General features: G+C 39.7%; 2 protein-coding genes across 3 annotated transcripts; one reads left to right on the top strand and one right to left on the bottom strand.

Moving 5' to 3' along the window:
• Positions 1 to 10,804: 10,804 nt before the first annotated feature.
• Positions 10,805 to 12,609, top strand: LOC110599651 (purple acid phosphatase 17). Of its 2 annotated transcripts, none has more exons than XM_021736152.2 (6): positions 10,805 to 11,162; positions 11,262 to 11,418; positions 11,496 to 11,603; positions 11,680 to 11,807; positions 11,878 to 12,074; positions 12,139 to 12,609. In XM_021736152.2, the coding sequence occupies exons 1-6, from the start codon at positions 10,950 to 10,952 to the stop codon at positions 12,362 to 12,364; spliced, it is 1,029 nt and encodes a 342-aa protein (XP_021591844.1). In that variant the 5' UTR covers positions 10,805 to 10,949; the 3' UTR covers positions 12,365 to 12,609. The 2 variants fall into 2 exon arrangements, with proteins under 2 accessions (XP_021591844.1, XP_021591845.1); XM_021736153.2 differs by having other exon boundaries at positions 10,812 to 11,162; positions 12,151 to 12,609.
• A 532-nt stretch (positions 12,610 to 13,141) lies between these two features.
• LOC110599650 (UV-B-induced protein At3g17800, chloroplastic) lies at positions 13,142 to 15,228 on the bottom strand. Its single transcript, XM_021736151.2, has 4 exons — positions 15,064 to 15,228; positions 14,795 to 14,948; positions 14,244 to 14,548; positions 13,142 to 14,162 (listed from the first exon to the last, which is right to left on the bottom strand). Exons 2-4 carry the CDS (start codon positions 14,936 to 14,938, stop codon positions 13,337 to 13,339), a joined length of 1,275 nt encoding a protein of 424 aa, XP_021591843.1. The 5' UTR covers positions 14,939 to 14,948; positions 15,064 to 15,228; the 3' UTR covers positions 13,142 to 13,336.
• Positions 15,229 to 16,117: the final 889 nt, after the last annotated feature.

The following is a 16,117-nucleotide window of genomic DNA, read 5'->3' as shown; positions in this document are numbered from 1 at the left end:
TCTGCACTTCCTCCCATACAAAGCTTTATAAGGGGCCATCCCTATGCTAGCATGATGGCTGTTGTTGTAGGCAAACTCCACCAGAGGTAGATGCTGCCTCCAAGAACCGCCAAAGTCTAACACACACATTCTCAGCATATCTTCTATGGTTTGGATGGTCCTCTCTGACTGACCGTCTGTCTGTGGATGGAAAGCAGTGCTGAAATCCAATCTTGTACCCATAGCAGCTTGCAGACTCCGCCAAAATCTGGAGGTGAACTGAGGTCCTCTATCTGATACAATCGACACTGGAACTCCATGCAGCTTGACTATCTCATTCACATACACCTGCGCTAGCTTGTCCACAGAATAGTTACTCCTGACTGGAATGAAGTGGGCAGATTTAGTGAGTCTATCCACAATCACCCATATGGAGTCTAGCCTGTTGGACGTCGCCGGTAACCCCACTACAAAATCCATAGCTATGTTCTCCCATTTTCACTCTGGAATCGGCAGTGGGTTAAGCATTCCAGCCGGCTTCTGGTGTTCTAGCTTCACCCTTTGACATGTCTCGCAGGCTGACACAAACTGTGCCACTTCCCTCTTCATTGCTGGCCACCAATACACCCTTCTCAGATCTTGATACATCTTAGTGGCTCCAGAGTGAACGCTATACCTTGCATTATGAGCTTCTCTCATAATGTCTTCCTTTAAACTGCTATCATCTGGTACACATAATCTCTTACCATGACGAAGAATCCCCTCACTGTCAAATCTGAACGCTGCACTGTTGCCAGACTGAACAGTCCTGGCAATTTTCACTAACTCAGGATCTTCGTGCTGTTTCAGAGCCACTTGCTCTAGAAACACTGGTGTAACTCTCATCTGTGCAATCAAAGCACCTGTACCAGATAACTGCAACTGAAGCCCTTCATCCATGAGTCTGTAAAAGTCCTTCACCACCGGTCTTCTCTCTATTGCAATGTGGGATAAACTGCCAAGTGACTTCCGGCTTAAGGCATCAGCTACAATATTAGCCTTACCCGGATGATATTGGATCTTACAATCGTAATCACTGAGCAATTCTACCCACCGTCTCTGCCTCAAGTTTAACTCTCTCTGACTCAAGATGTGCTGCAGGCTCTTATGATCCGTATAGATCTCACACTTTACCCCATAGAGGTAATGCCTCCACATCTTAAGTGCAAAGATAACAGCGGCCATCTCCAGATCGTGTGTCGGATAGTTCAGCTCGTGCTTCTTAAGCTGTCTAGAAGCATACGCTATCACTTTGTCATTCTGCATTAACACATAACCTAATCCCACTCGGGATGCATCACAGAACACTGTGAACTCATCATCACTGTTCAGCAGAGCTAACACCGGTGCTGAAGTTAACCGTCTCTTTAACTCTTCAAAACTCTCATCACAATCCTCTGACCATACGAACTTCTGATTCTTCCTGGTCAGTCTGGTCATAGGAGCAGCTATCTTCGAAAAGTCCTGAACGAACCTCCGATAGTAGCCTGCCAAACCCAGAAAACTCTTGATCTCTGTCACTGTCGTGGGTATAGGCCAATTGGCTACTGCCTCTACCTTCTTGGGATCTACTGCTATTCCTTCCTCTGATACGACATGTCCCAAAAAGGCAATGCTCCTTAGCCAGAACTCACACTTGGAGAACTTGGCATACAAGCCATGCTCTCGCAAGGTTTGCAAAACTAGTCTCAGATGATGGGCATGCTCCTCCGCATTCCTGGAGTACACCAAGATATCATCTATAAAGACGATCACAAAACGATCCAAGTACTCCCGGAAAACCCTGTTCATGAGATCCATGAATGCTGCAGGGGCATTAGTCAACCCGAACGGCATCACTAGAAACTCATAATGCCCATGTCTGGTTCGGAAAGCAGTCTTGGAAACATCTCCTTCCCTGATCTTTAACTGGTGGTATCCGGATCTCAGATCTATCTTCGAAAAACAACTTGCTCCTGACAGTTGGTCGAATAGATCATCGATCCTGGGTAAAGGATACTTATTTTTTATAGTAACTTTGTTCAACTGTCTGTAGTCGACACAAAGTCTAAGAGGTCCATCCTTCTTTCTGACAAATAATACTGGAGCACCCCAGGGTGAGGTACTCGGACGGATGAAACCCTTAGCTACCAAATCCTGTAACTGCTCTTTCAACTCTCTCAACTCTCCTGGTGCCATCCTGTAGGGAGGAATAGAGATCGGTCTGGCACTGGGCATCAACTCTATCTCGAACTCTATTTCCCTATCAGGTGGTAGTCCTGGAAGCTCTTCAGGAAACACATCTGGGAAGTCTCTAACAACTGGTACTGAGGATGGTTCCCTAACCTGACTGTCTAGCTCTCTCACATAAGCTAGGAACCCCTGACAACCCTTCCTCAACATCCTATGAGCCTGGAGGGCTGATATCAAACCCCTAGGTGTCCCTCTCCTGTCTCCTCTGAAGACACACTCTGACCCATCCTGGTCTCTGAGACTCACTACCTTGTCCCTGCAGTGCAAGGTAGCACTATAGGTAGATAACCAATCCATCCCAGAATGACATCAAAATCTGTCAACTCTAGAACCACAAGGTCAGCTGGAAGGCATCTATCCTCTATAAACACTGGACTGAACTGACAGACTGACTCTGCCAATGATGGGTCACATCTAGGTCCACTGACCCAGAGAGGACATGCTAACTCGGATACAATCAACCCCAATCTCTCTGCGGCTCTAGAAGAAATGAAAGAGTGAGAAGCACCGGGGTCCATCAAAGCATACACCTCTGAACACCCAATGATGAGATTACCTGACACCACTGTGTTCGAAGTGTCTGCCTCCTGTTGCGTCATGGTGAAAATCCGTGCTGGAGCTGACGGACCTGCACCTCGGGAACCCATCCCTGATGAAGAGGCTGCCCCTCTTCCTCTACCTCTGCCACTGCTTGGTGGACGGACTGAAGCTGCTGACTGTACAACACTACCTGAGGTCATCTGCTGGGATGGTGCAACCAAAGTCGCCTGAGGACATTCCCGTGCATAATGTCCCTCCTGCCCACATCTATAGCAGGCTGTAGATCCCAACATACAAGCTCCTCTGTGCGGTTTCCCACACCTATTACAAACTGGAAGATCTGTGCCAGAGCTGGAGCCGCTACTTATGCCTAGACCCGTCTTAATCCTGCTCCAGAACTTGCCTCTCTTTCCTCTGAATTTATCCCATCTCTTTTTGCTCGCACTTGCCGTACCAGAAGCCTGTGCCTTTGCTTGCTTGACTACTCCCTGACTGATGGCACTGGCCTCCATCTTTCTAGCAGCATCCACAATGGAGTGGAAACTCTCCTTCTCCGCATGAAGAATCAAAGAGAAATACCTGGGATGAAGCCTTGTGGCATATCTCTTTGCCTTCTTCTGATCCGTATCATACGCCTGACCCACGTATGGTAACAATTCTAGGAACTTATCTGTATACTCATCAACGCTCATCTCCTCCGTCTGTCTCAACTGCTCAAACTCCACAACCTTTAGCTCCCTAGAACTGTCAGGGAAAGCCCACCCAGCAAATTCGTTGGCGAACTCTTCCCATGTCATACTGTCTATTCTGGGGTCCACATAGTTCTTGAACCATTCTCTGGCTTTCTTGCATTTTAAAGTGAACCCTGCCATCTCAATGGCCCTGCTCTCATCTGCTCCCAACTCACTTGTTATCATTCTCACTGCACTGAGATACTCAAAGGGATCATCTCCCGTATTGAATTTAGGAGCATCCAACTTTAAGTACTCAGTCATCTTCACCTTACTTCCCCCTGAAGAACTGGGTTGTGCTTCAACAACAGGGGCTACTGGTTCAGGTGGTGGTGGTGGAGGTACTGGTTCTCTGGCTTCAGGCGATGCTGAACTTGGATGAAAAGGTGGGGGTGGATACATATGATATGGTGGATAAAAGGAAGGATAGGGCATATAGGGCATGTAGGGTGGATATGGGGCAAAGCTGGAGGAATCCGACGTGCCTCCCATCGGATACCCTGGGCCCTGTGGAAAAGGTGGATAGCCAAACCCCGAGGCCTGTGCGCCTCCCTGGGACTCCCCCATACCTTCTTCTGACCTTCCTATACCCATACTTACATCTCTACTCTGAGCTTCCTCCACAGCAACTCTCTCTTCTTCTGATCTTCCCCCTCTGCCTATTCCTCTTCTGCTTTCGTCAGAAGACCTTCGAGGGTCTCTTGACGTTCCCTCCCTGCTTGACCTATGAGTCCTTGCCCTTGGCAATGCAGGAGGACGAGCAGCTGTACCCTCACTCTCAGGTGGGACTCCAGTCAATCTCACGGATCGACGAGTTCCTCGCATCTTACCTCTCTCTGGAAACAACACATAACAGAGCACATAAGCAACACATAGAGGAAAACAACACATGCAGCATGACATTGCACATCATCAGATAGACAGGACTAACATCCTATCCTAGTGGACATGTTTTCCTATTGTGTTTGACCCACTAAACCTCTATGAGCCCAACTCTAGCTCGATAGGTCCGACCATGTGAACCTAGGGCTCTGATACCAATCTGTAACAGCCCGAAAACCGAACTGCTACCGGCACTAGGATCCAGATCGACTTAAGGTCGCCGGGACCCGTAGTAAGCCTGCTATACTGTCTGTGTACCTGTGAAATCCCATACATGAGCATACATTTTCTGTTAAACCAGTAAAACTTGTCTTTCCTCCAGGGCTTAACCTGTGCATGCACTATATCTGGTCTATCAACTCATAGTGTTAAGCCTGGTTTTCTCATAGACATCATCAATAAAGGAAACATACATACAGAAACTGACCATGTATATACAACAAGGGATTACAACTCTCTAAGTCAAGCATAAGTCTATACACTGTACACTATCTCTTTATACAATTTCATGTCCATACTAGCTATTACATCACTTTTCTTCTTCCAAACCCTACTGGACTCCCTCTGGACTCTGAACCTGCAAATCTGGGGGATAGGGGAGAGGAATGAGCTATACAAGCCCAATGAGCAGAACTATAAAACATGTGTTGAAAACATGATCTCATGGAATGCACTACATCACATCATCTCAGGGATCAGACATGACCACCAACAATCCCACTCAAGGATGCCTGACCTAGCCAGGTCTTACAACCTCCGTCTGCCTGGCCCGGCCAGGTCTTACACTCTGCCTGCCTGGCCCAGCCAGGTCTTACTATCTCTGCTGCCTGATCTAATCAGGTCTTACCTACAGATGGCTGCCTGGCCCGGCCAGGTCTTATAACAGAGTTTGGGCTATTGGAGTCGCCTTGGTCTATCCACAGCCTCATACGCATCGTATTATGCAATGCATCATATTCGTGAAACTAATGCAATCATCCTACTAGACTCATTATGATGCATGATATATGCTCAAAGCAATTTAAGTCTGAAAAGAGAAGTTCCACTCACCTCTGGCTGACTCTGTACTAACTCTGCAGGTTCTGAAACCGTGCTCACTGCTGACTTCCCTGATTCCTCTGGTCCGTTCCTACACAAATGAGGGACCAAACTAACTCAAGACCATCTCTAAGAAACTCCCCAAAAACCCTCTAAACGATCCCCAAACAATCACATAAAACATGCAAAAGAAAGCTGGACAGGGCACTTTCGGCGGCAGGTTCGGCGGCCGAAACCCCTCTCCAGAGACGAAACTCATGCATGTTCGGCGGCACCTTCGGCAGCCGAAAGTCTCGTCCAGAGACGAAACTCAACCTTCGGCGGCACTTTCGGCGGCCGAACCTTGCCTCCAGAGACGAAAGTCCCAAGCTTCGGGGGCAAGCTTTGGCAGCCGAAACTACCTCCACAAGGGGTTCGGCGGCCGAACCTGGTTTTGCCCGATGGGCAGAACCCTGCTCTGTTTCATGCAAACTTTGTCCAAAAACCTACAACATGAATATCAACTACTCCCAACTAGCACATACACATATATATGCACAAAGGGGTCTCAAACTATCCTAAAACCCCAAACAAACATAGCACATAACACTTAAACATGCTTGAACATCAAAGACCACCAAAAAACCTCACCTAAACCTAATCATGCATACTACCCCTCACCCTTTCATAAAACCTTGAAAAATCACCAAAGAAGTTCAGGATCCACCCTTACCTCCTTAAGAACTTGAGGATGAGTGATCCTAACGTGGAGATATGAAGAAAACCTCTTCCAAAACTCCAAACTTCCAAACTTGCTATTTTTGCTCAAAACCTTCAAAACACACCACAACTCTTAAAACCCTTGAAAGATTTGGTGAAAAACATGGAAAACATGAAAGTCAACTTGGGAGAGGCTGGAACTCACCTCTGGCTGCAAGTGGAGGAGAAATATCCTCCTTCCACCGACCTTTGGCCCTTAAAGAGGTGGCTGGCCAGACCACCTTCGGCAGCCGAACGTGAATCCGAAACCATGCAATGTTCGGCGGCCGAACCTTTGCATTTTCCCTTATTGCTTTTCTTTCAAAACTCATTTCCTTTCACACGTAAAAACATTCAAAACCTCTGTAAAACACACCTGAAAACATATGTCTTACCCTTCTCGAGGGTTCCGACACCCGAGATTCCACCAGACGACAGGAATTCTGAGGCCGGACTCGAGCCGGGTATTACATTGGAACCAAGCCAATAGTTTCCCAACAGCTGCCAAGTTTGGATGAGGAAGGAGTTCTGCAGCCAATAGCCATTCTGGACAACAGGGAACGTGGGAAGAAACTGGAAGTTTTGATTTTGTGGCATGGGTTATCTCCTGCTGAAGCAACTTGGGAGGAGCTGTCCAAGATTAAAGAAAATTTCTCAGAAGCTTCTCTTGAGGACAAGAGAATTGTTTAAGTAGGAGGGACTTGTCACGTGCCTTTTATTACTTTGAATAAGTCTTAGTCTTTGAATAAGTCTAGTAATTGTTTGTTTAGATTTATTAGCTGCTTTTGAATAGCAGAGTTAGTTCCCTTGTAAATAGCTATTCTGTTATGTCTTTGCTGCTATATAAGTGAATGAATAAAGCAAGACCAGGGGAGATAAAAAATACTTAAACGTGTTAACGTTGAGGCCTTGGTTTCCTCTATTTAACCAAACTCCATTTTCTTTATCTTTTCTTAAAACTGTTTGTTCTTCCTCCATAATAGGTCCTCGCAAGAACCAGCAATTCGTTCCATCGGTTCAAAACCGAACCGAACCGAATAAACCGAAAACCGAAATTTTAGTGTTTATAAAAACCGAACCGAACTGATTTTGGTCAGAAACCAAATCGAATCGAACCGGTCTGATTCGGTTCGGTTCGGTTTGATCGGTTTCGATTTTTAATAATTTTTTTTATTTTTTACACTTTATTTTTAATATTTTAAATGTTAATTAAAATATTTTAATTTTAATATGATTTAATTTCTCTATATTATTGAAAAAAACATATTATTATCATTAATCGGTTCGGTTCGATTTTTTCAATTTTTTTCTGATCAAAACCAAATCGAACCGAAATAACTGAAATTTCTGAAATTAAAAATCGAATCGAAATGTATAAAAAACTGAACCAAATTTTCAAATCGGTTTGGTTCGGTCGATTTTTTCGGTTTGAACTGAATACTGCTCACCCCTAACTGTGACTCGAACTTCCCCATCTGACCAAGAAATGCAAAGCATGTTACTCCAGTTACTGAATACTGCCTACTGGTCAGGCCAGATATTATAGCAGAGGGGGCTCAGTACCTCAATGAGCAAACTACCTGTACATCTATAGTTTTTTTTTTGCCTTGGTGGATCTCTTTTTATTTAATAAAAGTTTGGAATCTTGAATCCGAAGGGCTCCATATCAATGAGTCCCAACCCACATTGAACTATCAAATCTCCCAACAGAGTAGTAAGAGGATAGAAGATGGAGATGGCGAAGCAAGTAGGAGAAATGAGCCAACAGACAGGGCTAGAGGCAGGATAGCGAGGGAACTCATTGAGAATGATAGGGCCGAGAGCTACTCTTTTGAGCTCGCAGAAAGATCAGAGAGTGAAGAGATAAAAAGAAACTATCGCCTGGAAAAGAGACCTAGAAGGTAAGACACAGACGTAGACCAAAAGTTAGGAAGATTGAAAGAGCAACTACTGATAGAGCTGGGAGCACGGGATAATAATAGTCCCTATTACCAACCTCGTCGCCATTTGTAAAATGGGTTCAATAGGAAACAATACCAAAGAAGTTTATGATGCCAACTTTGGTAGCCTATGATGGGATGAGAAACCCCTAAGAATATGTCTTGAAGTACAATGCGTTCATAGAGTTGCAGACTCACTTGGATGCCCTGATGTGTAAAGTCTTTCTGACCACCTCAACAGGACCAGCCCGAGCATGGTTCAACAGCTTAGAGTCGGGGAGCATCAAGAACTTTATAGACATGGCCAGTGTATTCATCAGTAGGTTCATTGCCAGAGTTCCTGCGAAGAGAAAAATGAGTTACTTAGAGACTATTCGGTAGAGGAGAAATGAATCCCTGAGAGAGTATGTTGCCAAGTTGAACTCTGAGGCTTTGCAGATACCTGAGCTAGATGAGGAAAGAGTAGTAGAAGCCATGCAGAAGGGCACAACCTCCCCAGAGTTCTTTGGGTCTCTATGCAGAAAGCCCCCTACTACCCTGTCAAGTTAATGAAGAGGGCGAAGAAATACATAAGGTAGGATGATCCATTGACGACCAGCCAATTTGCCAGGGATGACAGAGAAAGAGGAAGGGTTGGGGAGGATAAGAAGCAAGATAGGTCAGAAAGGAGGCAAGACTGGAGACCGGAGACCCTAAACAAACACCGATGAGAAAAAAAGAATAAAGATCTTATCAACCCCGACTCACTGCTGAAGTCACTCTCCTGAATGTGTCTAGAGCCGAGGTGCTCATAGTAGTCTAGGTTAAAGATTTCGTGCAATGGCCCAAGCCCATGAAGGCAGAGGTAAGAAGAAGGAACCCGGATAAATATTGTCAATACCACAAAACACACGGCCATGACACGAACAACTGTTATTAGCTAATAAACAAGATAGAAAGGCTGATTAAGAGAGGCCATCTCCGGAATTTTGTAAAAAAGCCAGAAGGGCAGAGATAGCAATAAGATGCGACTGGGGAAAGGCTCAAGAGGCAGATTGGAGCATCAATAAATGATGGCTCTAGTGAAACAATTAACATAATTGTAGGAGGGATTGTAGGTCGTATGAGTAGAAAGGGGAAGAAGAGAGGTAAAAATGAAAATGAAAGCGACGCAGAGGTGATGCAAGTCACCGAGCACTCCCCAATGACCATCGGGTGGTCAGTCGGTCAGGTCAATAGTCAAGTCTCGGGTTGATAAGTCGGTCATCAGGCGGTCAGTCGTCAGGTCGATAGTCAAGTCTCAGGTTGATAGGTCAGTCATATAAGATCATGAGTCGTCAGGTTAATCATCAAATTGTCAGGTTGATAGTCAGATTATTGAGTCATCAGATTGTTAGGTGGTCAATCGTCGGGTCGGGTTGATAAGTCGATCATTAGGTCAACATGTCAGTCTTCATTCATATTCTTTACATTTATTTTTGCAAAAAGAAATAATAATAGTTAAGTTGTCGTCTGAGTTGTTAGGTGATCGATCGTCGAGTCATGTCAATAAGTCGATCATCAAGTCATCACATCATTCTTCATTCATATTCTTTACATTTATTTTTGTAAAAAAATTAATAATTAAGTTGTTGTTTGTAAATTCGACTCGTATCTGTAATTTATAATTGTTGAAAAGAGTATAATTTTTTTTTTTTTAAATTTAACATTCACCGACAAAATTTATAATAAATTTATTACGCTTTTCAGTGATTTTAAATTGATTTAAACCCTAATACTAATTTGAATTCCGATTCATTACAAGTACTAATAAATAATTGACTTTACCTCCAATAATAAGATTCATGTCACTAACATAGACATTAGTTTATCACTAATGGTTAATAACAACAAATATAAATGTTGATCAATAAATCTGCATAAAACTTATTTTATAATTTGATAATACATTAGTATAAAAATGAAAATGTTATTATACAATAGTATTTTTTATGTTTAATAATATAAAAATAATATTGTTAATAAATTTAAAGGTTTTAAAATTTTTAATAACTTTGCATTAACACATTAATTTAATTTTTTTAATTTGATTTTTTTAATCATACAAATACATATATATTTGTATTTGATAAAATAATTACTTATAATTTTTTTTTAAATATATAATTACCTATAAGTTAAAATATAATATACTTATATTAAATACATAGTAAAAATTTACATATTTTAAATTTCTTTTAGTACTATTAATAATAAAATTAAATTGAAAATGCAATATATATTTAGCGAATTCAAGAATTTTAAATTCTCTATTTTCAAATAATTTTGATTTAGTAATTTTTACTTATAATTATTAAAATTCTAATACTATTAAAATACAATATGAAAATAAAAAATATTAAATTTATAAATAAAATAATTATTAATTAAAAATTATATGATTAAAGATGATTTATTATTGAAAAATAAAATATAAAATAATATTTTATTTATGATGATATAGTTTTTTTTTAATTAATTGATTATTAAAAATATTATATATGTAAATTTTATACAAAAAGGTATTTCAATTAAAAGAGGATGTAGGGGAAGAATATCCAGTGGAATCGCATGGCATCTCAGACTTGGTCTGACATATGCTGTTTCAGTTACAGCATATTCGCATATCCTCCTTCCATGAGTGTGTCCCCATTCATTCACTTTGCTCTCTCAACCGCCCACCGTTTCTGTCTGTTATTTCTCATCCCTTCTCTTCTCACACATCCCAATAATCAACTTCTTGGGATTATATATTATTATATAAACACAGTCTCTCTTCTCTTGCTGCTACACAGCATACGCAGCTGCAGCCATGGCATCCCTCTGCAGCACCAACTCATCATTTGTGGTTTCATTCACATGCTGTCTTGCTGTTATCTCTATGCTCTGCTCCTCCTCATTCGCTCGTCAGCAGCTTCTCCGATTTCAACACCCTCCAAAAACTGTTGATGGATCTCTCAGCTTCTTGGTCCTCGGCGACTGGGGTAGACGAGGTGAATTCAACCAGTCTCTTGTCGCTTTTCAGGTTTTTTTTTTCTTATTTCTTGCATTGTTCTTCATCCCTTTTCATTATTATTACACAATATTTCATTTCTTTAAAAAAGTTGTAACTGTGTTTGTGTAGATGGGAAGGATTGGAGAGAAGCTGGACATAGATTTTGTGGTATCAACAGGGGATAATTTCTATGATAATGGATTGAAAAGTGAACACGACCATGCATTTGAGGAATCTTTTACTCAAATCTACACTGCTAAAAGCCTCCAAAAGCAGTGGTACAGCGGCAAGTTCCATGCATGTCGTCCTACTTTGAATATATTTTGATTATCTTAATCTTATTTTGTATATTGATACTTGCAGTTCTGGGGAACCATGATTATAGAGGCAATGCAGAAGCGCAATTGAGCCGTCACCTTAGGAACATTGACAGCAGATGGCTTTGTTTAAGATCTTTCATTGTAGATGCTGGTTGGTACCTTCTTCCCATATTTCAAATTTATTGTATTAATGTAAATATTGATTGAGATTATTTTTGGTTTAACAGATTTGGGTGAAATATTCTTTGTGGACACAACCCCTTTTGTGAATGCCTACTTCAGTAATGAAGAAGGCCATACTTATGACTGGCGAGGCATCCCCTCTCGCAAGGCCTACATTGCAAACCTTATCAAGGTATTTATTTGATTATTTATTCAGCCAAACCAAGAATAATGAAATTTTAATGTACACTTTCTGATGATAGGATCTAGAATTGGCATTGAGAGATTCATATGCCAAGTGGAAGATCGTTATTGGTCATCATGCAATAAGAAGCATTGGGCATCATGGTGACACCCAAGAACTTGTAGATAAGCTTCTTCCAGTCCTCAGGGCTAACAATGTTGATTTTTACATGAATGGACATGATCATTGCCTTGAACATATCAGTGATACAAACAGGTAAAAGCTAAATTTATCTCTTTTAGATTTTTATTATTATTATTATTATTAATTTCTAAAATAGAACTTGTGGCAGTCCAATTCAATTTCTGACAAGTGGGGCAGGATCCAAAGCTTGGAGGGGAGACCTTAAAGAATTGAACAGAGAAGGTCTTGAGTTTTTCTATGATGGCCAAGGTTTCATGTCAGTGCAATTAACTCAAACTGAAGCAGAGATTGCATTCTATGATGTTTTTGGTAATATTTTGCATAAATGGACCACAACCAAGTTGCTTTACCAATCACTCTGAAGATTTAGACATCGTAATCCCATTTGTAATTTTAGGGATTAGACATTGTAAACCTATTTTAATTGAGATTAAAGCTGTTATCATGGCAGATTCTTGAAGCACAAATTGAGGTAGCTATGGATAGAGTAGCTCTCTTGGGTGAGAGTTAAGGAAATACTTTCTCACAATGTTGTATGAAATTGTCAATTTATTAACCCAAAAGTTGAAACTATAAAAGGGAAATAGAGTGAAAATTTTGAAATCAATATTTTGAGTTTTGATTTTTGGTTAAAATGCTAAATATACCCCTAAATTATACAACAATAGCTGAAAATGTCAAATTTTATATTTCAGTTTAAGTTTCTCTATAAATTATTATTAAAATTCAAATAAAGTAATTATTTATTATGAAATTGAAAAATGAAATTTAATTTATTTTTTTTTTTTCAAATTCTTTGTGAAATCCTTGGTGAAATTCAGATTTAACCTTCAGCTTAACTAAATCGTTATTACAACGGCTCCTACCCCCCAATATCAAATATCCCCGAGGAATATATGGAATCATTACAAAAGTAAATAATGGACTTATGATCAAATCCTCCAGTTTCCTACTATTGTTATTCAAGGTTGGACTTTTCTACAAGTTCTCTCTCAATTCTTCCTGATTCTCCCCATTAGCTTGTGTTGCTCTAATTTTATACTAGGGGCACATATTTTGTATTTTCAAGTTCAATATGGCAACATAAACCCCCTCAAAATATGAAACATAGTCAAATCATATACATATGCAGACAACAATTACGAAAGAGAAGATTCCAGTAGTAAAATGAATTTCAAATAGCTTCATGTCACCATGCAAATTAAAGCAAGAAATTTTCAGTATCAAAACTATGTACAGAAATATCAATACACTACTACTTAAGATATTTAAATTCGGTTAGTTGTATTTATCTTCCACAACTATGCTTTATCAGGATTCCAGGCATGCACAATTCAGTTCATAACAAAATGGTACCTCGAATCTACATAACTCTCAACATCCCAGAGGAAAGAACCAAAAGTCACAGCCTCCAAAACAAGTCTCTTCAGGCCACCAAAGCTGATCTTGATAAGTTCATCCTTGGAAGAATCAACAGTCCCTTGAGGAGTGATCACAATTTCTGGTCTTCCAAACAAAGCCTCTGTGTGCTTCTCAATGATGCTAACTGCCTCTTTGGATCTTATTGTTGCATATCTTTGAAGTGTCTCTCCATCAAAGGACATCACATAACTCCGAAGTTTACAGGACTTCATGCCATGGCCAAATCCCCCTGGACCGATACCACCAGACCAGGCTTCTGGGTGGGACACAGATTGAAAGGCATCTTTTTCACCACTAGAATTCATATCCTGCCTTGCGGCTTGTTGAACATTAATATCTCCCTCATCCACTATATTAGGAAGGATCTTCATCGTCTTCTCAAGCTGAAACCTCTGATCAACACGCTTGAGGAAATATCCATACATCACAGATGCCGCATAAACCTGTCCAACTCTTAGTTTGCTTATCTGTGCTACTGTAGTTGAATCTGCTATCTTGTTTCCCAAAATGAGAGCTAGGTGGTTCTGAATCATCTCATATGCTTCAGGAGAGTGAAGTTGCTCAAGCTTCTCATCTTGACTTGGCCATTTGTCCACTTGATCAGATGGGTCAGCAGAAGAAGGAGCCATTGTGGGTATCAGAGAAACATTAGCATCCATAAATTTCTGCACAACCAATGCGTACAAAATCTCTTCTAGAGCTCTTCTCCTCTCATTAGCCTTAACCTCAGCTATTCTCCTTAAAATTCCAAAAGCCCATCATTAGATTCACAACAAGAAATGTATGAAACACTTGTGTCAAAAAAATTATGCAACTTACCTATACAATACTAAGTCAGTGCCAGTAACAGAAGGCTCTTCCTTCTCTTTATCTGCATCACGGTCAGTTTGAAGTTGTTCAAGCTGTTGCTCAACTGCTGCAGGTACAAGATGTGGATGACTCATCAAGATTTGAGACAGGAACTGCCCTATGGGAGACTCCAACTGAAGTGGTGCTATCGGAGCTAATGAGCCAGAAGAGTCTGAAGCCGATGACGATGATGATGCTCTCACTACTGCATATCTCCTCCTTCCAAAACCCAGTCTTCTATGCCCTGATTTTCCATATGAAACTGAAGAACAATGCTGCAATCCATTGCAAAAAACAGAAGAAAATGGATATCAAGAACCTTCTGAGATCTATAACTACTGTCATTGATAAGAAATTCAAACTTTCCCACATAAGAATAGAATCAAAATCCCCCCTACAAAGTCAGAGATGGGCTTTCAAGAGGCAAAATCAAATTAACTAAAAAAATTGAAAAACCCAATACCCAAATAGACAAAATAAAATTATTAAACAAATAAAGAATAAAAAAGAAATCAGCTTGCCTTATTAATTGAGAGGTGATATTTGGTAGGAAAACGAACGAAATCAGGAGCATTAGCGGCAAGGAACAATGATCCCCCAACGGAACTCGAAGGTTTGTAAGTCCCAATCGGAGATCGAACAACTGCTACTGCAGCTGCTTCCATCTTCACTTCACTGCAGAACACCCACCATCCAGATATCAATAACAAAGCATTTCTCGATGATTAGATCTAAAAATTGAAATCAAAACCACACAATTCAAACAGACATGAACAAAAAATGGGGATACCTCTAGGAGTTCGGCAACGGAAAGAGATTTTTTGAGAAGAGTGGTGAGAGACGATTGGCTACGCAACTGAGAAGAGGGGATTTTATATGGGGCAGAGTCTTCAGTCTCAAACGGTGGGCGGATTTCTAAGGTGGCTTCTATGAAAAATCATTATTTATATTCTATCTTACAGATAAGCGTTACTCTAGTTTGGGATGAATCGAAACATAAAGCCCCTTGATTTTCACTTATTTACTTCTTTGCCACTATTGCCGTCCACAGCATTTTCGCTTTTTTTTTTTTTCTTAAATAAAGATTTTCATGTTATCAATCAACTACTTAAGATTTAAAATTATAAATTTCTTTTTGAAAATTCATTATTATTTTAAAATAAAATTTTAATATATTAAATCAACCAGTTGAAAATTATTATTCTTTAATATCTTTAAGTATTTTTAAGATTTTTATATTTTATAAATTATAATATTTAAGAATGAAAAAATCTTTTTTTTTTCATATTTAAAGCCCTTTAAGAATATTACACAAAAGGAAAAGATAGTGGGTTCAATTCGAAACTCTGAAATCGAGTGATATCCTTTCTAACTAATTAAATTAGACAACTAGAAAAAAAAATTAATAAAAAATATTATATTTAATAAATAATATTTTATAATATCTCCATCTCCAAATAGTGTGCTAATATTTTAATAATTAATTTTATTATTTTATAGCGTAGAATTTTTGACTCATGATTGAATATTGAGCTTTATGTATGGTAAACCAAAATGGGATTTAAATAATTCCATATTTCATAAGACATTTTCAACTTATTTTTTGGTGGGGTAGAGGATGGGATTCCAAGTGCAGACAATAAGAGACTTCTTTTAATTATTTTACCTATTATTTTATTATTAGTATTAATATTAAGAAAAATGAAGTTTAATAAATTATTCAAAATTAGTTGGATTTGTCTAACAATAAAATTAAATGATATTGCTAAAATAAAATTGATGATGTAATTGAAATAAATTATATTATAATTAATTAATTTTATAAAAAAAATATAAAGTGATTA

This window comes from Manihot esculenta, chromosome 14 (assembly GCF_001659605.2).
Source record: "Manihot esculenta cultivar AM560-2 chromosome 14, M.esculenta_v8, whole genome shotgun sequence".
NCBI lineage: Eukaryota > Viridiplantae > Streptophyta > Magnoliopsida > Malpighiales > Euphorbiaceae > Manihot > Manihot esculenta.
The sequence above is the reverse complement of the archived record's forward strand: the minus strand, read 5'-3'. Positions and strand labels throughout refer to the sequence as shown.

What these genes read in the sequence shown, in the direction of transcription:
- LOC110599650 (XM_021736151.2), bottom strand. Translation starts at nt 14,938, where the DNA reads ATGGAAGCAGCTGCAGTAGCAGTTGTTCGATCTCCGATTGGGACTTAC. An exon ending in ATCACCTCTCAATTAATAAG is followed by an intron (nt 14,549 to 14,794) that starts GCAAGCTGATTT and finishes AATGGATTGCAG; the next exon opens with CATTGTTCTTCAGTTTCATA. An exon ending in ACTGACTTAGTATTGTATAG is followed by an intron (nt 14,163 to 14,243) that starts GTAAGTTGCATA and finishes TGGAATTTTAAG; the next exon opens with GAGAATAGCTGAGGTTAAGG.
- LOC110599651 (XM_021736152.2), top strand. Translation starts at nt 10,950, where the DNA reads ATGGCATCCCTCTGCAGCACCAACTCATCATTTGTGGTTTCATTCACA. An exon ending in CCAAAAGCAGTGGTACAGCG is followed by an intron (nt 11,419 to 11,495) that starts GCAAGTTCCATG and finishes TGATACTTGCAG; the next exon opens with TTCTGGGGAACCATGATTAT. An exon ending in ATCTTTCATTGTAGATGCTG is followed by an intron (nt 11,604 to 11,679) that starts GTTGGTACCTTC and finishes TTGGTTTAACAG; the next exon opens with ATTTGGGTGAAATATTCTTT.